Below are 27,951 nucleotides of genomic sequence, written 5' to 3' on the forward strand. Positions count from 1 at the left end.
TCTTATGCCCTCCATCTTGGATCAATTCATTATAGGTACTGTTATTCAGTTGTCAACAGAGATCAGTAATTACAACAGACACATTGCATTTTTAGAAATGCTAAAGATGTTTAGAAATGAGCCTTTATTGTGTTGTACATTCGTTGAAAGTCTGTTAACTCGATCCATTTAGTACAAACTAACTACGTGTTTTTATCTTTCCGTCCCTTCAGACCAGCTCTAATTGCAGGCAATTAATGTCTGCTGGCTTTTGTCTTTTGACATTAACTCTGCTCGTGGGTATTTACACATTGTTTATTCATCAAACCCTTGTTCCCTTTGCGCTTTGCAAAGAAATAATAACGTGGAAAAAATAGAAGTGTGTGGTCCTCGAATTTCTGGATGAGACCAGTGCCTTTTTTTTATTATTTCTTTGTAAATTCTATGGATTGCGTTTACAAATACTTTGATACCTAAGAGAAATGATGCACTTTTCCATCAAAATATATTCACATAAAGTCAAATCTGTAACCACATGAGAAAAGAAGCACATCTCATCACATTTCATAAATCACAATTAGGCTGGATAAAGCTCAGTCACCTGTACTAATTTACACTCTCAAAATGTTACAGACAATATTCTTTACAAGCTAACAGCAGCATACTGGAACAGAGTTTGCACCTGTATATTTCTATGCACAAAGTGAGGTGTACATGATAAAAGCCACAAACCACCTTGACGACCAGATCTACAGAGCTGCTCTATAAATAACGCCAAACATGTATTAGAGAACGTTGTTGCGGACTTTTTGGGCAGATTTGTCTTTGTCGTAGTTAGATTTTTCAGACAAAATGGACGTTTGAATGACCTCATTGATCATAATCCAATGCATCTATGAAATGTGTTGTATGTCCATGGTTTTCCCTTTTGCTTCCCACATGTTTAGCTTTTCCCTCAACTGCGACAAATCAAGCAGAGAATGCATGATTTCATGCTCGAAGCAGTTTCCACCTGCACTCCACTCAGTCAAATATGCAGAGTCTTTGCAAATGACTTCCACAGGGCTTTGGAAGGCAAATGAGCTGACATCTCAGTGACAGGCGTCCACAAATCTGACCCACGAGTGGCTATGATTTCAGAAAAACCTAGAGGTTCCAGTTCGGTGAGTGTCTGAATTAATATGACTGATTGCGTCTTAAGACCAGAAAGGTTGACCTCCAGTCTTTGGCTCCTACAGAAACAGGAAACCTTTGAGCTGTAATGCTGTTGAGGCCACTGAGAGGACTAAAGTTGAGAGATGCAAGGAGTTCAGTTCAGATGGTGAACGTCCAGCAATGGCATTCAAAGTGCCAGATTCATCCAGCTGGTGGTTCTGAAGGAAAAAACAAATCAGTTAGTTTTTTGTCGTATGGAAAGTTTTATCATTTACTTACAATATTTTGCAGAATTAACACCACTTTTAATTTTTTTCTACATCACAACCATAAAGCTCAATACATTTTTCTTGGGATTTCATGTGAAGTGAAAACAATAAATGGTTTTCACAGTTCTTTTCAAAAACCCTGGCATGAACCCCTTTACTTTGATGCACCTTATAAAATCCAGCAGACCCAGATCAAGTCACCTAAACAGAATCCAGTAAAAATCAAGCTTTTCTTTAAAACTCACAGATGCTTGTCAGAATGCAATAATTAAAGATGTTGAGAAGTTAAAAGCAAAATGTAAAATGTTATTTTTTTAACCTTTTATTTAACCTGGAGAGTTAAGAACAGTTTTTTTTTACAATAATGACCTGGTGGGGAAGGATACCTACAGAAGCAGCTCAAATAACAGTTAAAAGATTGCTTAGACACATATAGGGAATGAAATGTAACACTTCATATATTAGCTGAAACTCTAATAAATATAGACCCAGGATTGTTTGGTCTTATGGGAACCGTAGAAACTTCAGGCGCTTAATAAAACGAGTCTTACCGGACAAAAAGCTGCTTTTGCTGTTTGATTTGAGACCAGATTTTGGACCTTGAAGGGAGAAAAAGAAAACAGAAGTGAGGAGGTAGAAACGCATTAAATTTGATTTCTGTTTTTTATTAAGTTCTCCACAGCCCGACTGAGGGCGATGAAAAACGATACGATACAAACCACAGACTGTTTTATCCCCACAAATCTCTGGTGGTGTAAACTTTTGGTGTAATTTTCCCTCTGCTTGTGCAAGCTCAAGGTTACATCAGTTTATTACATTAAAACTTTTTTCAGTTTCCTCAAAACCTTTGCATTCATATATATATAAAAACTGTATTTGCACATACAAATAGATAAACAAAATAAAATGCAACCTCATAGATACAGTGTTTGGGTGCAGAAAATGATAAGGGGAATCTGCGGTGGTTTGGAAACAGAATAAACACTCCATGTGGTGATTTCTAAGCAGAAAGAATCCTACAAACCAGGGTTATGAGAAAGAATGATTAATTGCTGTATTGGAGGTCTTTCCTCCTAAAGGATGCTTTACGGGTGATAAATCATATTATCGCTATTAAAAGCCAATATGATAGATTGTTTCGGTTAGAGGAGGCTCTGTGATATGATCTCATTTATAAGAAAAAAGCCCCAAAGTATTTATCAGGAGAGAATAGCAGATATCGTGAGCGTGTTGATCGGGCCAAAATCTGTCCACAGGGGTTGCAGCGGGTTCTGAGACAGTTGAGCAAAATTAAGTACAAATAAAAATGGTGAATATACGTAGCATTTTGAATTCAGGGAACTGGATGTTTGTGAAACACAAAATAGTCTTAACGTGATGCAGTGGGTTTTAAAAGCGCACACACCTCTGCTAAAATGCCAGATTCTGGTGGTGTAGAATAAAGTGACATTAAAATGTGACATTAAAACTTGTACAGCTCAACTGAAGAATATGCAAATCTGTTGGGGGGGGGGGATAAAGACGCAATCACCTGGTTGCATAAGGATTCATAGCTTTAAACTAATACTTTGTTCCATCTTTGGACTGAATTTCAGCATTCAATCTTCTATATCACACCTTAATAATTGGTAATAATTATCCATTCCATCTTACAAACGTTCTCCAAATCGATCATCCTCTCGTCAGCATACCTCTTCAGGTGACTCCAACTGATTTTCTGTCATAATTAGCTCTAATCTCTGGTTAGGCCACCCCAGAACTTTCATTTTATTCTGGTTTTCATTCATTTGGATGCATGTTTGGTCCCACTGTAGCACTGAAAAGCTAAATCCATTTTCATCGCCATTTTCTTGCAACCAAATGAAGGTTTTACATCAAAACTGATGAACATATAGAACTGTTCATCTTTAACAAAAACAGATCTATAAAAATGGCCCAGTTAACTCTGAAGAAAAGTAACCTTAGAGCATGATGCTAGATGGTGACGTGCAGCGTTGATTCTTTGCCTCCCCCCTTTATCGAAAGTTGAGTTTTAGTTCCATCAGACTGTAACCCCTCTTCATGGTTTTTAGGGTGAATTTTAGCCATGGCTGGATGTTTTTAAGTAAAGGTTTCTGTCTTGGAATCCTGTTCCAGGAGATTGCCGTCACATGAACGACACAACCAGTACTGGCAAGAAAAAACAAACTTCTAGCTTTTGTAATATCACAGTTGTCTAATCTTTTCTTTAATCATTGTGATCTTTTGTAACTTAGGTTTGTATAACGAGGTGTTCGTACAATTCTGAGATCCACTACATCTTATTAAAGCTGTGGAAGTAATGTCAGCACTTTACAGACAGAACGGTTTTTTTCTTCACTTTGACTTTTACAATGACCTACAAACTGAATGCCAAATAAAGTTGAATTAAGACCCAAATTAAGAAATATCTAGCGCAAAATAAAACATGACAATTATTGTTTTTTAGTTCTTTGCAAACAAGATACAAACAAAATAAATAGAAAATGCCACTCACTTGTCATGGCTTTGTTTGGTGACTTAAGACTTAAGAACATGAAATCATTTAAGTAGATTTTAAAGATGCTTTGTGTCTATTAGGCACTGATAAACTATGATTATATGACCATTTATCTTGCCATACAACTCTTCCTCTCTCTGCCATCAGTTCAGAATTTTTAGAATTTAAAAATAGCAACTGAAAATTTGAGTTTGGGAAAATTCAGACACTTTTAATTTGATCATGTAAGAACACTTATGAGTGAGAACAAGTTAAAAAAAAATTCTAGACTCGTGTCCTTTCCAATAACTGATCTTCCAGGATTGAGGCGGGGAATATGAGGGAGATCCCTTTGGCTTTAGCTCCTGCCTGCACACTGACATTGTCACAAACAGACTGAACCTTCAGGCCATTTCTGAGGTTACCGAGGCATCCAATTAGCTTTGACGTGACAGCTTCTGAAAATGTGACTCCACATTGACATATCCACTTTCTGCCCAGGAGGCGGGATTCTGTGCATGCCGTTATAAAACCTTCGCTGATCTATCACAGTGACGGATTCAGACATCTGACAGTCAAACTGAAGCCCTGAATGGATTTCTTGGTGACCTCCTAAGGTCTAAAGTTGGGATGAGGCATTTTCGTTTCCAAGTTCGGGGAAGTTTCTAAAGTTTTCTCCTGATAAGGCTTTCCCAGCATTCCATTTTCATTAAACCTTTCAGCAAAAATAGATTTAAATGTTTCTGTACAGCAAAATTTAAGATTTTCTTTTCAAAACTCACCTGCAAGGGTCCACAAATGTGAAACGAGTCACTATTGGCGCCCAGTTGGTTCACGTCTGTCAGGACGTCCACAACGCTGTTCGTCCAAGCTTTACCCCTACGAGTGATGCTTGGCTCCACAGTGGGTTGAATGGGGGGTTGCGGTTGCCATACTCCAACATCAGTACCGTTACCAAATGCCTTTATGGCATTACCTAAACAAGAAGGAAGTATTGATCCTATCGACTTTCTGAACAGAATAAATGGAGCATGTCAGGGAAACAGAAAACATGGCAGATGTGGGACAAAATTTGCACCAGATAGCATGACTTTCATTCAGCTGCTCTGTGTTTGATATGATGGATTAATACAGTTGCATCACATTTAGCGATTTAAAAAGCCCAAGTAATAAAAACAGGCTACCTAAACATATGCAAATAAATATGGTTATGTACTCGCACAACTTTTACGGTTACAAAAGATTTCATGTAATAGATTACCACAAAGTAGTGCATAATTGTGAAGTGGAAGTTTTCAAAGTTTTCTTCAAAAAAAAATGTAGCTAGTAAAAATGTTTTCATTTGTGTTTGTATCACCTGTGATTGCTGAACAGGTCTTGCTCTCTTTAGTTTCATTTGTAAGTTCTTGGCGTGTTTCTTGCATTCTTCTGTTTATCTTTTAGATTTGTCAGGCTTTTCCCCTTCAGTTTAAATCTGTTTTACTCTGTTCAGCCCCTTCTATGTTAGTCTCCACGTTTTCCTTCTCTCACAGCTGCACCCTGTTTTCAATCAGCCACCTGCCTCTTGTCAGTAATCAAACTCACCACTATTTAAGTCTCTCAGTTTCTGCTGTTGCCTTCTTGATTTTTCTCTGTCCTCCTGTCTTATGGTCCTTTGCATTTCTGCTGGCTTCTTGTCCTGATCCCTATCTGCCACTTTTTATGTTTTTAATATGAAGGAACTTTCACTTTACGTTCTGCCTGTGTTTGAAACTAAAACATGACAAGAAACAATGTTTTGAATTATGTCTCTACCAGCTCTGCTCATCTAGTCACTAAAATTTTCCCCCTTTCTTCCAACATTGAATTCTCAGTGAGACTAGATGTGAACGTTGAATTTTCAAGGATTTCCGCAAATTCTCAATTAGCTGTCATTTTTAGTAAAGTGGGGGAACCAATAAATCCCACACTTTTCTTTTTTTTTTTTTGTAGAACATTATCACGTTACAATTATTCACTACTTACTTACTCTATTACATAAAACCTCCCAAAATATATAGAAAAACCCCAACTTTTTTCTCAACCTGTAATAGTTTGGGGAGTATAAATACTTTAGCAAAGCATTGTACGTGTTACGGAAAACAGAATGCTGGAACTCACGGAGACATCGATTGTTGGTGAAAAACTCAGCGAATTTATCACAGTCTGGCTTGCTGTTCCCGCTGCTGCTGCAGTCACACCATGGTGACAGGCTAATGCCAGAAGACCGCACATAATTGGGAGTCATCACTGTACCTGCAGCATAAAGCAGAATAGGACCCCTGTTAGTCATTGCTACTCTGGTTGAAACCATTTAATAGGGCACTTGTGGTTTAGCAGGAACTGTTTTTGGCCTTTTATGCTAAATTAAAATGTCCAGGTCAGCCAGTGAGAGTGGGCTTACTCTGTGTTATAAGGAGCTTTTATTCCATTTACATCGCCCAGGGAAATTGCAGTGAGTGATAAAATGATAAAATTCCTTAGTAAGCTGTAATATCAAGCAAAGACTAATTGTCTGCCTTTTTGAAGGAAGTTTGAGGCCAAGTAGGTTTGATTTCTGCAATTACAAGCAGATTCTGTGGCGTGGCGTCAGGAACCTGTCGGGTGGGAGAAGTAGAGGGAATAAACTGTGTGAAGCATGATATCTGTGGTGTAGATTGAAATTTCTGCCTGTTGAGACTGCAATTGGCCTCCGTTGCACTGTGTTCAAATCTCATTTCAAAAACTCTGTGGGACGTCATTTTCCTTTCTGCGTAATGAAACCCCCTGATGAAAGGAAGACTGGAACAAGATCTGTTACTGCACAATGAGCTGCAGTGAAATGTTCGCACTGCAGCGTTGCTGCTGTAATATAAGGTGTTTGCCAGCCTGGCTGATCAGCTGGTTTAACCTTTGCTCTGCAGAACAAACACAGGCTAAACTGCTTGGCTTTTCAACGAGCACCTGTAAATGATCTGTTGTATGTATGTAGTCCACATGTGAATGTGTAGAAGAATGCATCAGCTATGCTAGAAAGTTGTTGGAAAAAACAAATAAGGATTTTTAGTCAGCATCATATTGTGGTTGTTAAGAATAGTCTCTATCTTTTTAGTGACCTATTAAGCAAGAAAGTATAAAAAATAACTTTGCTCACTCTGTAATTTTCGTGCCCTGGACAAGATATGAAAAGTAGGATCCTTATTCTTCAAAATGAGTAAAAACAGAGAACATGGCAAGACGACATACGTATGTGTGTTGATTTACAAATGGGTAAAATAGCTATTAACCTAAATAAGAAATAAGTTTAAAACAAAGTTGTAACACACAAGGTTGGGTGAGGACCCGAATATAAAGTATAAAGTTTCATTTCCACTGAGAAAAATAGTTAAAGAAGATAAACAAATCTCAAAGGGGCACTAATGGGGTCAGTATGTCTCCATAACAGCAATCTGGAGCCATTTACATGAAGACAACTTTCCATCCCTGCCGTCACTGACATAAACATGTGGAGTTGGACAAACTCTACTGGTACTTTAGCTGGAAATTGTGTGTTTTTAGGCAGGTGAGACTGAAATTGTTCAAAGGACAAATGCATGTAAAACTACTCTGTTCCCATTCTAAAGTTTGATGGAGAATCTGAGAAACTTCTAAAAAATGCACAGCAGACTAGACTTTTTCCAAATACCACATTTTAACAAAAATCCTCACTGGGTTTTTAAGTTGTATAATATGGCTTATGGTCAACAGAGCAGTGAAATGCTTCACCAGACTTTCTTTGATGGCAATTTCAATTCACAGACATAAATAAATCTTATTGGAAAATACTGAAGTCTCAGAACTCTGGATGATTACGTAAACTTGTACATTCCCCTCTCTGTATGCGTCAACATTGTGAGTAAGGGGTTGACATAAGTATTAACAGGACTGTGAATAATTGCGTTATACAGTTGAACCAGAAGTTTACATACAGTGAATAGACACTTACACCTTTTTTCTCACCATCTAAAGGTAAAACAGACCAAACGTCTTTTGTTCTAGGTCAGTTAGAATGACCAAAATGATTTCTATTTGCAAGATGCCTCGATACTGAAGGAAAGAACCTGTCAGAGAATTATTTAACATCTTCAAAATCAGAAGACATGCAGAATGAATAATTCCTCTTCAAACAATGGAGGAAAGTCCAGATGATGACGTATTAGTTTTGGAAACTTCTGATAGGTTAACTGACACATTTGAGGTAATTGGAGGCTGTGGATGTATTTTAAAGCTACAACTGGAACACAGTGATTTCTTGTTTGACGATGACAGGGTATTTTTGTACACAGCATTTTATTCCACACTGAAACAATGTACAAAAATATATTTTGGATTGTTCTAAAATGTTTAATATGAGGTTGTGCTACCACAAGAAGACAATGTTTCACATTTTTACCAGGTGTGGCAATAATTGAGAGCACAGTTCAGTAAGATCACGGGTCCTTGATGAAAAATATGTCCAATACATCTATGGACTACGAAGAACTTACCAATAAGACCTGAATAGGAGAGCAGGCAGTTGGCGTAGTTCTCTAGAAGACAGCCAGATATGGAACCAGCTTCGGGCTGACAGTTGCTGAGAAAGTCCGCCAGCCTTGATCTATCAGCAATGGAGATACATGACACATGTTGTCGATGAAAGCTTCTTAAAACAATGCTTTTGTGTCCTACTTCTGAAATCACTCTCCAAGAAAGATCTAGTAGAACAGCTCTTTAGGGTTTAGAGTTTGTTTGCTCATGTTTAAACAAGATACAGTGCAAAGATTGAGTGAATCAATCAAATCAAGATGGACATAACTTCATTAAATGTTTGTATCTATAAATCTGGACAAGTTTTCACCGAACTTTTGTTTTGCTGCACAGTGAAGGTGAAAATTATTCAAATTCAATCAATCAAATTTTATTTGTATTGCACATTTCAGCAGCAAGGCATTTCATAGTGCTTTACACCATTAAACACAAAAACAAAGAGTCATGCAACATTGAATAAACAATCAAAAACATTAAATTTGCTGCTGAAATAAAAAAAAAAAAAAAAACCTCAGTGGGGAAATTCACAACGTATCTAGAGCAAAGTGACGGATAAGTAGGAGACGCCAACATACACATAACCCTAACAATAAAAAAGTGTAATGAAGATGGAAAAATGATTCAGTTTTGCAGTAAATAATTTTGCAATAAGTAGAAAAATGTTTTAAATAAAGTAATCTATTCTTACAGTGTTTTGAACTTTGCTTCTATATTGGTGCAATTTTCATACGCCTTGCAGATTTCGTCTTAAATCTTTTACCATCATGCTTTATTTTTCCGACTGGAACAAATCATTTTGAACTGGTTCTGACTTGAATCTGATGGACGGAGCAAACAGAATGCCTAAAACTGCCAGGAGAATGAACAGTTTTGTACTTGGCTATATATGGTTGAGATGATGCACTCAGTTTGACCTCAGTGTGTTGAATAAAATATTGGTGCTGAAATCTGTCTCTAAGGTCAAAGGTTAGGATACTTCATGCGGAAGATTTAAGATGACACTGAAGAAAGAGCAGGGAACGATGCTGAAAAAACATCATTCCCTTTAGTTCTTCAGTGATATATTTAGTTCATCATGTTGCAGACATTATATATTTTCACTAGCCACTTTATAAGCTAAACTTGTTCAACCACATGGCAGCAAATCAAAGCACGTAGACATCTACAGGGACGTAATGAAGACAACTTGCTCAAATTCAAACCAAGCTTCAGATGGTGAAGAAGTTAAGTGGTTGTTGGTGCTTTGAGTGCCCACAAATACAGATTGCAAAAAAAAAAAAAAAACCTGGCTCAATGAGTTTAAACTTAGTGGAGACACACAATTTGGCCGCCTTTAGTAAGAGTTGAGCATCATTTAAAAGCCACTGCCCACCTAAATCATCACTTTATGATCTCAGTTTAAACATCCTATCCATGCTTTCTTTCTAATAACCTCCACCTGGTTTCTTGAACAGAACAATGAGTTCAATGGCCTCCACAGTGACCACATCTCATTCCAACAGAGCACCACTGAACTGTGGTGGAACAGGAGATTCACATTGTGTCTGTGCAGCTGACAAATCTGCAGCAACTTCTGGCAAATTCTTAAATCTGTGTCATGGTGGATTAAGGCAGTGTCGAAGGCAAAAGGAAATCCAACCCAGAACCAGCAAGGTGCAAAAGAGGATTCAGTTAACATTTAAACCTGTTAAAGATTCCTGTTTTACCTGCAGATGTAGTTAGTCTTGCATGTGTTCTGCAGAGAAAGACAGTTGGGCTTGTCTTTATCCTCATAGGAGCAAATCGGTACGATGGTTTGTCTTCTGCGTTCTGCACAAGCCATCTGATCTCCCGCTGGACAGGAGCAAAACAGCATCCCGTAGCTGTGCTTAGGTGGAACCTTGATTTTGGAACAAACACAGAAAACACACAAGTGAAACTGTGTTTTTTAGTAATGTACTGCGGCGCACAGGGCTACAACATTTTCCCAGCTGAGACATTTACAAAGACACCGCGTTGAAAGTGAAATCCCATTTAGAACTGTGATGGAAGCAAGTTTTTGATCATTTTGAGAAATGTTAGGCTGAACGTCAGGCATCAAAATGGAAGACAATAAAAGCTCTTAAACCTGGCATGCTTAATTACCTTGTCAAAGAACTGTCGTAGGGCCTTGTGGCACTTGCGCTTGTTGCAGACCTCAGCAGCAGACACCCTGCTAGTGCAGGGGTTGATGTAAGCAGAGCGGTATTTCTTGCAGGTGTCATTCAGGTTACAGGCCTTGGCAGCACTCAGACAGTTGTTCTCCTTTGTGGATGCAGGCTCAGCTGGGACAGAAAAAATGGAATATGTTGAACTGAAGATTCTAGGCTTTCTTGTAGCATGCTATAACAGTAGTGCATAATTTTGAAGTGAAAGGAAAATGGCAGACTGCACAATGGTACAGTTACAAATACTGTTTCCTGTGTTTGCATCCCAGCCTGGAGTATATTATGTGTGGGTTCTACAGTCCAAAAAAAGTATGTTAGGTCAGTTTGACTCCTTATTTTTGTTCTGCCTCATTAAGGATATCACTGACTCCACATAACTAGAACTTCAACTCTAATCACAAGTAATTCATCAGGAGAATGGCTGGTATGTTAATTTTAGCCTTAATGTTACTTTTCAGGGTGGAATAACAACAAAACTCCAACTGTGGCAAAAAAGTTTTTAATAGTTGGTTTTGTCTCATCCCCACATGGCCGATATTTTACCGGCAGGCTCAGAAATGCACTGACTAAATGTTGCACTTCAACATCTACAACCTTCCTGTAGCCAGTCATTGAGCTTTAGGCATAATTTTGATATTTGACTCGACTTCCTGGCGAAATGTGTATGTTTTATGTAAAGTTCTTTGTTTTTTGGGGGGTTTTTTTTGGCCCTCGTGTGGTTTTTGAATCTGTTGCGCAAAATTTTAATTGTGTGGATGTTGACGTTCAGACAAAAGAAAAATGTTAAGGTCGTTTAAGAACAACAGAAACACAGAACCAGCGGTAAAGGACAGTGGTGACAGGATCGAGGTGAATAATGACGTAGGAGGACTATATCTGTTTTACCTCGACTCACAAATCTGAATGATCCGACAGGAAAATGATTCCAAACACAACAAAATTACTTTTGGAATGTAAAAAAAGTCAGGCTTCTGGTCTTCATGGTGTTCCTTAAGCCTTGAAAGTTAGTGGTAAGAATATCCACAAACGCAGCTTCAAAATAAGCCATTTAAACATTTTTATGGTGTAATTTTGTTCTTCTTATCCATTTACATATTACAAACTCATATGGAAATAAGCTCACTCAAACTTGCTTCCATTCTGGTATGCCTTTACTTTCATCTCATAAAAAGAGCATTGTGTGGTCAACATAATGCCCCTCGCTTCCTATTATTTCTCATTTATTGTAGTTAAAACCCTTTCTGCTCCACTGACTCCTGCACAGTGGAACAAACTCTATCCTCGGCCTCGACATGGAAGAATGAGCTCCGTAATTTTGCTTTTTGAGGTGGAATTGAAGCGCACTGAACTCTTCAATGCACCACAGAATGAGCTATGATTAAATCTGAATACATTCTTGAACCTTGAGGTTAATCATATATTACAGAATCCATTACTTATATGTGACGAGTTCTCAGAGATCTGGGCTGTGATCCTGGAGTTCTTGTTTGTGTCTCTCAGGGCAAAGGTCTGACAGCTTTACCCCAGTTAAGGTGACCCCGAGGCAAAATGCACACTGCTGTTGAATTAAAGACAAAATTTAAAAAAAAAAGGTATTATGACAAGGCATTTGTCTGTACATGTATACAAACTGCGAACAGAGAGAGGAGAGCGCAATCCGAAGGTGTAGGTCACAGTGTGGGTTTGCATGGAGGCATTGCACCAGAGCAGAGAACAGAAACATCTTCTTTTGGGGCATTTTTGCATTTAAAAAGGCCATCTTAATGTCATGAAGTGCCTTGCATAAGATTTCATGCTTTTTTGAACTTTTCCACATTTTTCATCCATTCATGGAGAAAAAATATTCAGTGTTCAGTCATTCAGCTTTGCTTTGATCTGGCCGGATGTTCAGAGTTTTGTCCTCCTGGACGTTTTCCTCCAGTACTGCCTCGTTTTGTGCCCCATCCATCTTCTTATTAAATCTAAACAGTCTCTTTCCCTGTTGAAGAAAATCATATGCAAAGCATGATGCTGCCACGATCATAGTTCACCGTGGGGATACTGTAAAGATTTTCACTATATAAATAGTAGACCCCTGGTTAGAGACCACAGCTGCCTTTGAATGACTAAAATCCACAAATACTTAAGGTGCCCTCTAAAAATGCATATAAAAATACATATAACTGCGTATTTTAATAGTTCAGAAATCAAAATTTGCCTTAGTATGCACTAATACACACAGTGTAATATACAAACTAACATCTACAGCCTTGCTTATCTTTGCTTTTCAGGATACAGCCAATAAGCACCAAAGGAAATGAATGGCGCTCCAGCCAATAGCATGACATTCTAGGATTTTCATCTTGCCAAACTAAATTTTCTGTTGAATATCAGATAAACTCTACTTAAAAAAATCCTCAAATAAGAGGATTTTCTGCAAAAAAAAAAAAAAAAAAAAAACACGGAATGAAGTTGTGAATATTAAACTTTGAACAGGCAGAAATCAACTCTAGTGTTTAACACTAAAAGGAAAAAGAGCTCCATTTTAATTCTATCTGACCAGAGCAACTCTGACTTTAATTAGTTCACTTTTGAAAAAATCGAACTAGATTCACTTTGGTTATACAAGTAAAGAGCACTGAAAAAACAAATGCACACCACAGTTATTTGTAAAAACAAAAAACAAAATCATATGTGGTTGTAATGTCACAAAATATGAAGAGAAACAAAAATAAGAGGTGAATACTTCTGAGGTTCTTCACTTGCTCGCTGTTTTCTGTCTTTGCATTTCAAATTTAGTTTTATAAAAAGGCTGTTTTAAAGTTGTTTCTTGTTCTGATTTGTATGGATAGCTGCGTACAAGAGTCTGACTTTATCAGAAAGCATCTGATAAAGTCATCTGGCTTATTGGAGTCTTAATATCCGTGAAATCTCAGAGTTTCCATCATACACGACGAATGAGAAGTCACTTGCGGGTGCCTCTGTATGTTATGATGATAGATGCAAAAAAAAAAAAAATCTGACAATGAAAAACAAATCTATATGCCACTCTTCTTAGGTTGCTGCCCTTGAGCAAGGCCACCACAGCAGACATAACAGAAATCTGACCCTATAGGCAGCTCTCAATGGGCTGCTACAAGAGATCTTTCCAGTGATGTCAGTCAGGCGTCGTTGAATATGGTTCCAAAATGTTGTTAATTACGGTGTCCTGGAGCGGGAATTAATTTCAGTAATGCACCGAGGGCAACATGTGAAATTATAGTTATCCAAACTACGGTTTTTAAAATGCTTTCTAGCAAAGTGAGGAGTTGGAGCTGGCATTTGTCTTTTACAGTGGGGGACATAATTATTTCATCCTCCTGCTGAGTGTTCTCACTTATAACAAAATGAACAGTCTCTAATTTAGATGGTAGCTTCGTTTTAATTTGGAGACAGAATATCAACTAAAAAAACCCCATTAAATAAAAGTTTAAATCAATTTTACAACACAGATCACACACCCCTGACTTAATGCAGTATTTATATGGAGCATACCTGCCTACAGGATTCATTTCTTCCGATCCAGCTACAAGATCAGAGTGCTGTCAGAAGATGCTACAGACCAAATAATGAATCTGTTAGACCTGGACCATCAGGAGGAAGGTTGGAAACTGTCAGAGATATGAAAATTGTCTTGAGCTCCATGGAAGGTTGATCATGAGAAAGTTGAGGAATTGGCCAACTTAAGAGAAACCTAAGGAGATTATTGATAATCTGGAGGTAACTGAGACCTCGCTCACCAAGAACGCCGTTGTTGTTGCACTGTGATATCTTGAAGATTCCTGATGTTGAAGGCACAAGTACAGACAGTGAAAGTTTGGCTCTAAATAAGTCAAAGAAAGCTTCAGAGAAAGTGCTGTGGCCTGGTCAGACCAACAATGAACTCTTTGGAATCACCTCAGCCATGTTTAGAGGAAGAGAAATGGTGAGTGTGACCCAAGAATGACATTCCCACAGTGAAGCACGGAGGTGGAAGCGTTATGCTTTGCAGCCGTGCCTATTCTATTAGTCGGTGTATTTTCACAAAAAGCATCTTCCTTTAGCTAGAAAACAAATGTTGTGTTGCAGATGGGTCCTTTAGCATGACAGTGACTCAAAACATCCAACTATCAGAAAGTAGTAGCTAAAAAAAAAAATACAAATTAAGTTTATAGTCTCCAGATCTCAATTTTTCAGACGTCTGTGAAAGAAGCTGAGCCTTTAAGTTGACAAATTACAGGAGAATCCAAAGGTTTTCTGTAAAAATGCATATCAACAAAGGAACACAAGTTATTCCCCTGAATAATTTGTCTTGCTTTGGTATGTTTACTTTTCAGTTTTTACTATTTTTTTCAATCTTCTGAATTTTGAGCTATTTTCAGCACAATCAGTGTTTTGTGAGTTACATCAAGATTTTTTTTTTTTTCCAAATTAGCTGAACACTTGGAAATATAGAAATCGGTCTGGTTCTTTAATGTTTTTTTTAAATCATGAAAAACAAAGACCACTTTAAAAAGAACAACTACATGATGCTACCAGTGTGGGGTTTAGTTTTAAAGTGACAACTGTGGATAGTCTGACAAGAACATTCTCAAGCTCTTCCTTATCTTTCACTGTGTAATAAGAGCATTAGGAAAATGCAGCTGTGGACTTACCCTCTTGTCTTTTTATAAGATTTAGGCCTGACATTGTCCAAGAAGCTCAAGAGTGTGACTGACCTGCAAGATAATCCCTAAAGCTCTTACTATGACTAATAATCCCACAGTAACGAGAACCATAAAAGCTCACAGGATTGGATTAAAGGATGCTATGATTTCAGCTCCCTACCAACATGCCTTTATCATGATTATTTGAAGTAATCATGTCTGCATGAAGCAAAGTTCAGTAAATCATAGACTGGCGACCTGCCCAGCTACTACACTCACAAGAACCGGTCATGAAAAAATTAAGATGCCTCATTAAAATAGTCAATCCTTTCAAATGTAAAGTTCAGGCCATGTCATTATCCAATATGTTACTCTGTGAATGAGGAGTGAAGTTAATCTTTTAAACCTTTGCATCCATAAACGTATTGTTCCTTCACAATTCAGGAAAAAGAGACCCAGCGCTCAGAGCCTTTCCCTCATGCTGCCCTCCTTTCTGTCGAATCTCCGGTTAGCATGCATAAATCCCCACCAGAGTCTTAATATTTATGATCAGACTCAAGACCCATTTATTACGTACACCCATGAAATTAGTGAGATCCCTCTTAGCTCCTGCTGCAACCGCTGCTCCTTAATCTTTGTGCCAGTCATTTATTCTGGAATGATATAGTGTTTTTGCAGAAATTACTTGCTAGGATGAAGCACCCAACAGACGCAGCAATATTGTCAGCAATAGTTGAAGTCTGCGAAAGTTTCCCAAATGTTCCCCTTTTGTAGAACGTTTAATCACCTATAGAGAATAAATCACTTGCTTTTAAAGCCAAGCAGATATTTTGTTACCTTGGTGGAACTCCACATTGTGGGATAACAGCGTCTGCTTCAGGTTTGGCTCACTAATCATGATGATGTGCTGTACTGTAAGCTTGAACGGACATATGGCGCATCGTCACTGCAGCATATGGGTGAGCAAGCCAAACCTTTTCACTGAGATGTGCAACTTTCTGACGCACTTATAAAATATGTCATTTAGGAATTCAGATGTTTACTTGTAGATCCATTTCTTTTTCTTGTCCTAGTTATAATTTAGGTTTTGTATCTTCAAATTGTGCAATTATTTTGAGAAAAGAAGAAAAGAAAAATCACATTTTTTGTATTTGTGAGTTCACATTTTCCCTAAAGATGACACAATTGTCATTTTTCAAAAGGGTTGGGGTTACTTTTCACAGAAACACATTAATGCAGATGCTTTTAAATGTAACAACTAGAAGTTTGGATTTCTCAAATTCAACATTTGTTTACAAAATGATTAAAAAATATGGCTGTCAAAATACAAGAATGGTGCTTAGTTGATAAGTTTTGTGTATTGTAACTATTAGTTTGTATGCGCTGAATAAAGAGACACAGGACTTTTTTTTATTTTTGCTCTGACTATTTTTCACATTTTTTTTGGCTCATATTTAATCAGAATAAACCATTTCTCTTTAGGCTGCTTAGGGATATTGGAAAAAACGTTCTGTTTGCTTCACACTAAGATAACTATAACTTTGGACCCAGATGTTGATGCTATATGGCTTTATGCTATTAGCTTATATCACAACATTTGGATGAAAGGGAGGCATTCACCAAAACAAAACTAAAGATCTCGTGAAGATGCAATTGGAAGCTGATAAATAAGCTCCACTGAAATAAGACTTGGAAGAAGTCATGTCTCCAAAAGTAAGTAAGAAAAAACCATTTTTCCATGCCAACCGTGAAATACAGAGGTGGCAACATCTTATTTTTGTCTTCGAGAAACTGGTGCTCTTCTCAAAATAGATGACGTCATGAGAAAAGAGAACCAGGTGCAAATATTGAAGTAACATCTCAAGACATTTAGCTTTGGATAAGCAGGCAACCAGTTCTGCTATAAAGCGGCTTAAGCAGAACGAGGTTTATGTTTTTGGAGTGGTCCCCACAAAGTCTTACTGTGTCTGATAGGAACATGGGGGCAGGGCTAAACATGCAGGCTGCAAGTCTGACTCTGTCTGGCAAAATGGGTGGAAATCTCAACAAACTATTGTGCGAAACTTGTGGAAGGATATCCAAAACCACAAGATATCTTGTTTACATTTGGCCACAAGCCATGTAGGGGACACGGCAAACATGTAGCTCAGTGGGAAGAGCAGTTGTCAGACAAACAGAAGGCCGTAAATTTGATTCCACCCCCACCCTTCCTTTGAAGTGTCCTTGAGCAGGATACATGACTCTAAGCTATTAATCCATACATTTGTAAATGAGTTATTGTGTGAAATTGTGTTGTGTGATATGGATAGAAAATGCAAAATATGTGCTTTATTTTTTTTTTCATTTGGAAGAAAGTGATCTGGTCAGTTAAAATCAAAATGTAGCATTTTTGGATACATGTAAACCGCTTTGTGAACGGATTTGGGGACAGCGGCGCCAGTAAAGCTGGTCAGATTAAATGGGAAAATGAATGGAGTTAAACGCAGGGAAGTTCTGAAAGAAAAACGGTTGGATGCTGCGAATGACTTGAGACTTGGGTAGGGATTTACTTCCCCAAGGGACAGGAGCACTAAACATAAAGCTAGATCTACAATGGAGTGGCTCAGATCTGTGTGTTGTAACGGTCCAGTGTCCATTTGTTGCAAGACTTCAATCTGACTGGGCAATTTGGCAAAGAAGATGGAACAAATATGAGGAACTGATCAAGATTTTTCCCACATAAATATGTGTATGCTTGCCAAAAATATTATTGTGTGTTCCTTACAGCCAACAGCACTTTGGTTTTGTATTTCTAAGCCATGGTTAGCCAATGACTGCATTTCCAATGAGTGCATACCCACTTGGCTCGTGGTACTCAGCCTGTCATGGCTCGGCCATCAGGTACATTCATCTTGGTGAGGAATTTCTGTTTTTCAAGCCATTTAACCGAGCCTTCGTCTTCCAGCACCATTTATTTATGTCGGAGTGAAAGTCAGTGAGCCAGTATGCAAATGTGCGAGTGTGTGTGTGTGTGTGTGTGCAAGCTGAAGTTGATGTTAAAAATTGTATTTGCTAAATAATGTTCTTGGCGTGACTTATTTTAAGTCAGTTTTGCTTAAATTAACTCAATTTTGCACGTTAGGTCATGGTGAGCTCTTGGAAAAGCAAATTCTGCGTTCTAATATGTTTTTGGATTACAGAGCACAATTTGAGCTCAATCCTCTGGAGTATTTGGCAGGTGAAATATTGGCTTCATACAAGCAGCACGATGTCCTCCAATGTTTGAAATTTCAGGTCTGGTGTTAAAACATCAGAGCATGCACACCAGTTGTTTTCTACCTCTGAGGCTCATTTAACTTTTCCTAATATTGAAGTGAGAAAAGAGGTACGAATCAGGAAAATTATCCGTAAAATACTGAACTACTTGTGTTCATATGCACACTGGACCAGCATAAAAATCTCATGCTTTGGAAGATAAATCTGTTCCCTCAGGGAACTATAAAAATCCAGATTATTTTAGAGATGCTTTCTGGAAAGATAATCAAGCTGAGCTTAATTTATTGCTCTGTAACTCAGACTACTGATAAAATATGAACTAAGCACTGTAGTTCATGATTGGGTCAAAATCTGTGATTTCCTCCAGGAGAAAACTGCATTTTTGTCTCTTTTGAAATTGGATTTAAAAATATAAACCATTTAAATGTAATGGCATCAAATGAGTGAAGAAATACATAATTTGCTCTCATGTCTATGAAAAATGTAATATAACAAGTTTAGATCCACTTAAGTAAGCTCATTTTAGTATCATGAAAGAATCAAAACCCTGTTTTCCAATGATGATTTTATTTATTATGGAGAAAAACAACAAGCCTTATGTTAAAAAAATACCTTTATCAGATTATTTTTATCCTTTCACACTGGAGGGCTTTTGAGAATAATAATTATCTTGGGAGTCATGCTATTTGAGCATCTGAGTTGGATTTATACCCGGGTTTTGACTAGGCCATTCCAAACCTTTCATTTAGATTTTTTGAATCATTCAACGATGAAGCAGCCGGTCTGCTTCAGATCAAGTGAGGCTGAGCAAAAAGCAAAGCAGAGCGAGACCTCCACACTTCCACAACCATGTTTGACTGTAAGTGATGCTGGTTTCCAAAATGTTGTGCACCATTTTGTTTTTTTGTTTTTTTAGAGTCAAATCAAGAACACTGAGCTTCACTGAGGTTAGAAGTGTGTTTTTAACCCTTTCATGCATGAATTATGATCCTTTGTGTCAGGATTTTTTTTCAATTTTTTTATTTTCTTAAGGAATAAAAAAGTAGGAAAAAAATTTGTAAAAAAAAATATATTTTTCTGTTTTACAAAATTATTTTTAGGTGATCAATTGTAATTTTCTCCAAATACAAAGTTGTTATTTGAAAAATACATCAGTAGCATTATTCTTTAGAGGTCATCTGATGTCACAATATTTTTTTTTTACCTGCAAGACTCGTCTACAGTAGAAGGAGGGACCGGGTCGGTCGGCATCCTTTTTTTTGTCTGTCGGCCATATTGGATTTAACCAAAAAATAATTTATTGCATTTGGAGCTGATGGCCAGTAGTTGATAGTATTTTTTATGATGCATTAGTGTCCACTTCAGTGGTCTGTGTACATTTATAACATAAAAATCCACAAGAAGCACAAGGAAATGGCTTTTAGATAGCTGTCCACTGCAGTGACCACTATGCATGAAAGGGTTAATGGCTTCTTTTGTAACTTTCTGGAAAAGTTAGGGAAAAATGTTAGTGTACTAAGAAGGTTTACTACTTCTATGTTCCATGTTTCTTTCTTTAATGGATCTCATTGTTGTTCACTGGGGTCCAACCCCCTTTTGAAATTCTTTCCTGTATGATGCATGCATTACATTTTTCTATCAACCATTCTTGATTTTTTTTCGAGTGGGATATGATGAATTGTCTTTTTTTTTTATATAGATTTTCTTTTTACCTACTTCATGTTGTCAGGCAGGTTCTGTTTAGGTGATTTCATTATCTACTTGTCTGGCAGTAAACAAGTTTAGATCTGGATAATGAAGATAAACAATGAAATGTGGTCAATCACAGTTGTCTCATAATTTAAAAAGCTTGATTTTAAATTTAGTTTGATGATCTGAAACACTTAACAGTGACAGTAAAAACATGTGAATTCCCCACCAAGGCGAGTTTCAGTTGTGCACATGCGACATCTTTTTGTAGAAACTCCAACCACAACCGTCCGTCAGTTCATGTGTTGTATTATGTGACTGAAAGGCAGCTTTACAGATTGATTGTGTTTATTGATTTTTAAAAGATGCAGCATTTCATTTCATCTGTTCCTGGAAACCATGCTTGTAGTTAGTGGTTTGGGTTTCAAGCCTGCAGGTCTGAATTATTAATGTGATGATTACATGACACCCAAAGTAGGAAAAAAAAAAAACACACAAATTCAAATTTTACACTTCTAGAAGATTGCTTTTATTTTTAATATAATTTTATGTATAACTACAGTAATACTTTTATTTAGTCGTAGGTTAATATTATTATTAAAATAATTGGTCACTTCCTGGCATTTCAGCTTTTACCAGTTTCTTATATAACTGCAACCATTTTCTGTTAGACTAAACTCAGAAAACAACCATGTTTTTAAAGCAGAACAGCCCCTCCCCTACCTGTTGCTGTGCCTACCTCTCAGCAGGCTAAAAGAAGGCTTCTGCACTTTTCCCTGACAAAAAAGACAAATTGAGCTGTTTGGAAATATTTATTTTCCCAAAATATCCAGATATGACTTGTTAACTAAACTAGAGTCAAGGACTAGGACTGTAGTTTGGATATAGCAAGCTACATGCTAATGCTAATATATGTGTTGTAGCATCTTAAGATAAAATGAACAGCAATATTCCTCAATGCCAATCATTCAAGTGATCAGTCCAGTATGTTATTGCTAAAGAATAGCTAACTTCTGATTCCCAATATAATTAATAAAGATAAGTAAAGTTGTAACCATGTGCATTAAACAATGTTTGGGGTCAGAAAAAATTTTGAGTTTGTGAAAATCAGGATAAAAAAAGAAAATTAGTTGTTAGAAAGGAACCTTAATTACATATACAGATTCTGCCTTTTAATGGGGATTTCACTTCTTATTATTTTTTGAAAACAACATGAATAGTATAATGTAATGCTTAATTGTTCATGCTTAATTGTTGATTTAAGTGTGTGACACAGTACTTTCTTTTCAACTAATTTTGGAGACACAGAGCAAGGAGTAATAGTCGAAGCACCTAGAGCCTTTGTTTTACTTTAGGATGCTTAACAACAACCATCAAGTCAATAACTCAGTTCTATCTTGAGTCATATGTGCATTATTTTATGCTTGGCTTAGTTTCAGGCAGGAATGAGGTCACTTACGGTTAATGGACTTGTGATATCTAACCCATTAGGTGAATTACGTTTTTTTTTTTCTTTCTAAGGCCGCTGTGGCTGTTTACACAGCTACAAGTTAAAATTGCTGCTCATCTTCAGCCACATAACGTCATAGCTTGTAATGCTCATATAATATAGGTAATACATGTGATGTTTTTTGTGATAACACATAATAATCCTGATAAGTTACCCTGTCAGACTTCCATATTCCCAGTCACTGACTTTGATGGAATAGCACATTAGGCGTGTATCAAGTTTCCAAATGATCTCTTGATCAGGATTTCAGCATTTCTCATTTCTTCAGTGAAATAATTCCAGTTTTTTGCAGCCAGATGCCTCATCTAAGCTACTTCAGGCATATAATGGTTTAGTGAAAACTGTGTAGTGAAAGTTTTACATTAATATAGATTATTGATGTCTCTTGGTCATATTTTCTGTTGACCTTGAACAGTTTTAACAATATTTTTATCTTTCTGATTTCAGCACTTACACACCCTTGAATTTTTTTTTTCCGTTTTATGTTTTAAAACAAAAACGTCAATATATTTTACTGCAATTTTATGTGTTAAACCATCACAAAGTACTGCGTGATTGTAAAGCAGGAGAAAAATATTGCATTGCTTTGATTGTTAGAGCCAAGACATGGTGCATACATTGGCGGGCCAAGCAAGTAGAGCATTAATCAGAGAAAGAGAAAGCCAAGATTGCAAAAAACGATCTGAAATGTGTGAAAGGAGGTGCTCTGTCTGGTCAGATGAGACGAAAGTCTAACTTTTTTCACCTACATGCAAAATAGAATATGTTGTGGAAAATAAATACTTATATCTGCCTGGACAACCCCTCTTAACCTTTTCCTGCATAGCGGTCACGACAGTGGTCAGCTATCTAAAAACCATTTTCTTGTGCTTTTTGTGGATTTTTACATTATAAATGCACACAGACCACTGAAGTGGACACTAATGCATCATAAAATACACTATCAACTACTGGTCATCAGCTGCAAATGCAAGAAATTATTTTGGTTAAATCCAATATGGCCGACAGACAAAAAAAAAGCATGCCGACCGACCCGGTCCCTCCTTCTACCGTAGACGACTCTTCCAGGTAAAAAATGGCAAAGAATGAGCAGAAATGTCAGTTTCAGAATTTGAAAAGCTAGTAGACATAATCCAAAAGACTTGCCTCTATTATTGCACATTTTCTTCCATTTCACAACTATGTCTTAAGTTGTGTTTCTATGACACCAAAAACCTATTAAAAAAATACATTAATGGTTGCGGATGTAACGTGAAAAATATATAATGTTCAAAGGAATATTTCTTTTGGCAGGCACCAAACCTCATCATTTCAGCATTTTTGCAGGAGAGTAATGTGGATCTTAATAATGTTTTCTCCACTCTGTTTGAAATACATTAAGACACTCAGTCATTGTATGCTGAGCAGAGTGACTCTAATATGGCAAGTTGGTTTTGCCACAGCGAGAGCCAGAAACAGCAGGAGGCAGAGCATAAGAAACAAAAAACAAGAAAAAAAAAACAACAAAGCCAAATGTTTTTTTCCATCGAAATAGCGGCTGGCCAGTTCAGCAGATGCATTCCTCCAGCCAGAAAGCCCAACGCTGTGGAGTGCCAAAGGGTTCTGCACATGTCACAAAGCTCTTCCTCTATCATTGCAACTGAATGCAGACAGATGGCTAATTGCTCCTCTGCGAAACTAAATATGGGCTTGCCTAAGTGTATGCTCACAGGTCCACCGTTGATGGCTGTGGACATGTATGACATTTATATTTTCACAAAAGCAAACAAGCCATTTTTTATTTATTTATTTTTTAAAATCCAGGGATTCAGCTCTAACAGGTTCCTGGAACTCAGACGCATCGAGCTCGGCTCTAAAAGGATGATTATTTCACAACTAGCAGATAAATGCGATGTTCAGCATTAGCGCCATGACAGCAGAAAAACACGCAGGCCTCTCATCATCGCTTCGAGGGCAGGAACTCAAATATACTAAATTATTCTGCTTTGTGTACCATGGGTCACAGTGGCAGATAAAAGCTTTTGTGATGGATAATGGGCATTGAAAGCTACAGCCTGAAAACTAGACGGCGATAGAAAAAAGAGCGGTTGTCAGAAACGGTGACGGATGTGTTGCAGTGATGTGGCGTCTTATACGGAGTGCAACTGAGAAATACCAGGGATATAAACAGTGACTTAACACTACACAAACTGAGACCTTTAGGAGGTTAAAAAAAACCTCTTACCAGCTATGATGGGAGCCAAGCGGAAGATGTCTGAGAGCCGGCTATTGACTGGTTCATATGGAGAGTATTCCAGTAAATCGTTACCTGCAGAACAAAACAAATTGTCAACACTGTGTGCTTGAAATTGCATGTGTGTGTGAGACAGAGAGACAGAGTGTGTTTGTCTTAATGGCATAATGGGGCCTTGTCATTACTTTCATCCTGTGGGGACGTCAGTGTCTTTGGAAACGAAAGTGGATTCCCAACGGTTTTGACAAGTAACAAGTAACTTATTTTGTATGCAACCAAAATGAAGCACAGTTCTGTTTATCACGTATCAGTGAAGCAGTATTTTGCTTTATATATGGAGGGACTGACAACTATTGAATACTTCAAAGGTTTTTTTTGTTGTTGTTGTTGTTTACAAAAAATTGACACCAGGCATTGGTAAAAACCCAAATAATCTAGACAAGACAAAAACAAATGATTCCAGAAATGTAATTATGTGTAATGAGTGGAATATCACAGGGAATAAATGTTAGGAACATGAAGAGAAGAGGCAACAAAAATGTATGAAATTACCTGAAATCTATAGAATGTAGTTCTGCTTCCTCCTATTAATTTTATTATTGCATAAGAAGCAACTCATGATGGTTAAAAGTCAAGAGTTCTCTGTAGAGCTTCACGATCGTACTGCTGCAAAATACAGCGATGGCACTGGCTACAGACATATTTTCATTTCCCCGTGAACTAGCCTTGACCAGATGTTTATTGCTGGAAATTTGTCAAAGGATTCAAAAGCATTATAATCAAAAGATTTTTCCAAGAGACAAGGACCACATGTAGAGCTTTGGAGGTGTGTATTCCATGAAGAAATGCACACAGCTGCCAAAGCTTCTATGCACACTAACTGCTTAATAGTTTTCTGCAAATTATTTACAGAAATAAATGGAATATGCCAGTGACGTTTGGTCAGATGAGACCAGAATTTAACTCTCTGAATGTTACTAACAGAGTCTGGGATGAGATTGTACGGCATATCACTTCAAATAAAATAATATAATAAAGTATTAATAGAAAACCGACACTCTTATTTAGGTATTATCTGTTAAATTTATTTATTTATTTTTTGCATTTACAGAATGTTACAATCATTGACTTGCTTGCACAACTTTTTTTAGTCCTCAACTTTAGATTGAGCATTAAAAATGCACATTAACACAATTCACACATCAAAATCCAGCTTGTGTAGATGTTTGGTCTGTCCTCTACACAACAACCTCATGAACCTCATGCATCATTACATGTCAGTATGTGTGAAGCTTATAATGTGTATCTGCCATGAGGAAATATGAAAAAGCTGACTCTGAATTCAAAAGCTGAAAATGTATATGTGCATTTCTGCAATTTGAGTCACTGAATGAGGAACAGTTTGACTTTATTTTTAAAATAATCCCATAAAATTACAGGCAAAGAGAAAAAATTACCTTGTTTCCTATGGTCCAACACCCGACATACCTCAACCTTTACTTGCAAAGTGTATGCTCCTCATATAGAGCAGGGTTCATGCTTTGACCTCATACGTAATAAAAAAAATTACCCCAATAATTATTTAGCTTAATCAAAAAAAGGACCTGATTGCATTGTGTTACCAATGCATAAAGTTTTTTATATGTTTGAAACAAATACTTCAGCTGTTAAAGCTGCTGTCATATTTACATATTTAAATTGAAGTTCTTCTTTAAGTTTGTCTTTTGTTCTTTAAAAAACTTTTTTAAAAAAGGAAGCAGCTTGAATAGTACAGCACACAAAAGACATACTAAGCTCAGACTGTAACGTGAGGTTGCAGTTGTTACCTTTAGGGTAATGATAATAAAACAAACGACTGTCTGACTGTAAGATGACTCAAAGTTAACCCAACATCCTGAGGCCACTGGGCTCTCCAGCTTATGAAGGCAACCATGACTTCATATGACGCGCTCTCAAGTCATTACATTTCCACTCTCGCGGAGTATTGTGTGGGTCATTTCCAGTGTCTCAGTGTGATTCTGGCAGCCGATGAAATCGCAAATCATGACACATGAATATGTCCTTCTTGCCAAGGTTGGTGTTTGACCCTGGTGGAGTCATTCCTGCCCTCAGCTTTAAGTATTTTATAAGCTACCAGAATGGACTGAAAGGTGTCAGTTTATTTATATTTCCAACGACAAGCTGTGGAAAAAAAAAGAAGAGTCCATTGCACTTTTCTGCTAATAAACACTAAATCTTTGCTAGGAATTTCAGAGACATGTTGTCAGTAGTTCATAGAATAAAAGAACAACGTTCGTTTTACTCAAACATACACATATAAAAAGCAAAATGAGAGAAACTGATCATTTTAAGTGGTCTCTTTTTTTTTCTCCAGAGCTGTATGTTGCTATTCATTCTTCTAGCTTTGAAAAGCAAGTTGGGGTCCAAAAGTAATGCTGCAGAATTTAATATTGAATAAATTTCCCTCTCATTTCCCTGATGTGTTCTACCATCGTTAGCCCAAATCTGCGACCAAGCGTCTCAGTCAAAGCATTTCTGCCACCTCCACTCCATTCTGGTAGGATGTCTTACTCAAAATCTAATTCACTTAGACAAGTCAAACCTGAACTTCATTATTCTGCAATGAACAGAGAGTTTTAGAAACAAAGTCTGACATTCAGTAAACATTTGTTTCATTTGTTATTTAGATTTAGACACCTGTATTACAGTGGCCAACCCTGAACTGAATTATTCATTGTATTTGCGTATATTTTCTATGCATTATGCCTCCCTTGAGTTTAAAGCTCACCTTGTAAACTCTGAAATATGCTCCAAAAAATCCTGAGGCAGTTCTTCTCCTTCTTCATGCCTCTCCTGCACCTGCAGTTGTACAGGGAGCTCTGCTTCATGGCATCTATGGCGCTGCGGCACTCGCCCTGCGCCTCGGGACCGGTGACCGCGCTGAAGTTGCTCTCCCTCCCCGCCACGCACTGCCTCATCACCCGGTACTTGGTGCTGCAGGAGTACTCCCTCAGACAATGCTCGCTGGCCTTCACACAGTCCAGACGGGCTGCGCGGGAGGCTGCGCCGCCGTCACCTTTCAAGGTGACCACCGAATCTGAGAGTCGGGGGAAAACTCAAGTGAGGTTTGTGAATAAATGGAAACCATTAGACTGTTTTACGCGCGCCAGCGCTTGAGAAGGAAAATATGATGGCGTAAAATAGGGAGTGAGCGCTACAAACTTGATCAGTCATAACACAAAAAAATGGATTTACAGCGAGAAAATGAAGTTAAATCAATCTGATGCAGTTTATGGAAATGTTAGAAGTCTAAAGAAAAAAAAGCTACTTACCCCAAATGGATAAAATAAAGACAAAAGTTAAAATCATTGCGCTTTTTGGATGTTTTTCAGGATCTAATCAACTGTTGCTGGAATTAAAATAAACTGTGAGAAGAACTTGTCAGATCGATCCACTTTCCGTCTGGTTGCAGCTCAGGTGTGTTGAAATGACGACGCATTGTGTTAGATCCGACAGGGACAATCCAGATTCTGGAATAAAACCACCGCCTTGTGAATCCGTCGGAGGTTTTTTTTTTTGTGTGTTTCCTGCAAAGCCCTCAGAACAAGTAGCCTAAGTCATGAATCAGCGCTGACTGACTGTTCCCACTTCGCTCCGCTGCTGTGCCGCCTGCTCTGACTGAGCAGCCGAGGCGCGCTGACTGAGTTGCGCATGAGGAGGACAAACTTTCTAAAAGCACAACAGCGAAAAGAGTCGCTGCTCTAAGCAATTAGTGGAATTTAATGAAGGTTCGGAGAAAGTTGGATTTGTCCATCAATGCGCTTAAATTATACCCCAACATCTGAAAAAGTAAAAAAAATTAAATGAAATAAAAATTTTTAAAAAAATCCTCCCATGCAGAGCAGGTGAAAAGACAAAGTAGTGACACTTTGATCCGGACCGTCCTCCACTCCGTGGGGAAACTGAAAGGAT

At 37.6% G+C, this 27,951-nt stretch overlaps 1 protein-coding gene across 1 annotated transcript; it reads right to left on the reverse strand.

Moving 5' to 3' along the window:
- Nucleotides 1-107: 107 nt before the first annotated feature.
- LOC103151204 (GDNF family receptor alpha-1-like) lies at nt 108-27,951 on the reverse strand. Its single transcript, XM_007571127.2, has 10 exons — nt 27,312-27,951; nt 26,768-27,076; nt 23,971-24,054; nt 10,588-10,766; nt 10,170-10,342; nt 8,424-8,533; nt 6,040-6,174; nt 4,683-4,876; nt 1,955-2,002; nt 108-1,352 (listed from the first exon to the last, which is right to left on the reverse strand). The coding sequence occupies exons 1-10, from the start codon at nt 27,346-27,348 to the stop codon at nt 1,212-1,214; spliced, it is 1,410 nt and encodes a 469-aa protein (XP_007571189.1). The 5' UTR covers nt 27,349-27,951; the 3' UTR covers nt 108-1,211.

This window comes from Poecilia formosa, unplaced genomic scaffold (genome assembly GCF_000485575.1).
Source record: "Poecilia formosa unplaced genomic scaffold, Poecilia_formosa-5.1.2 Scaffold274, whole genome shotgun sequence".
NCBI lineage: Eukaryota > Metazoa > Chordata > Actinopteri > Cyprinodontiformes > Poeciliidae > Poecilia > Poecilia formosa.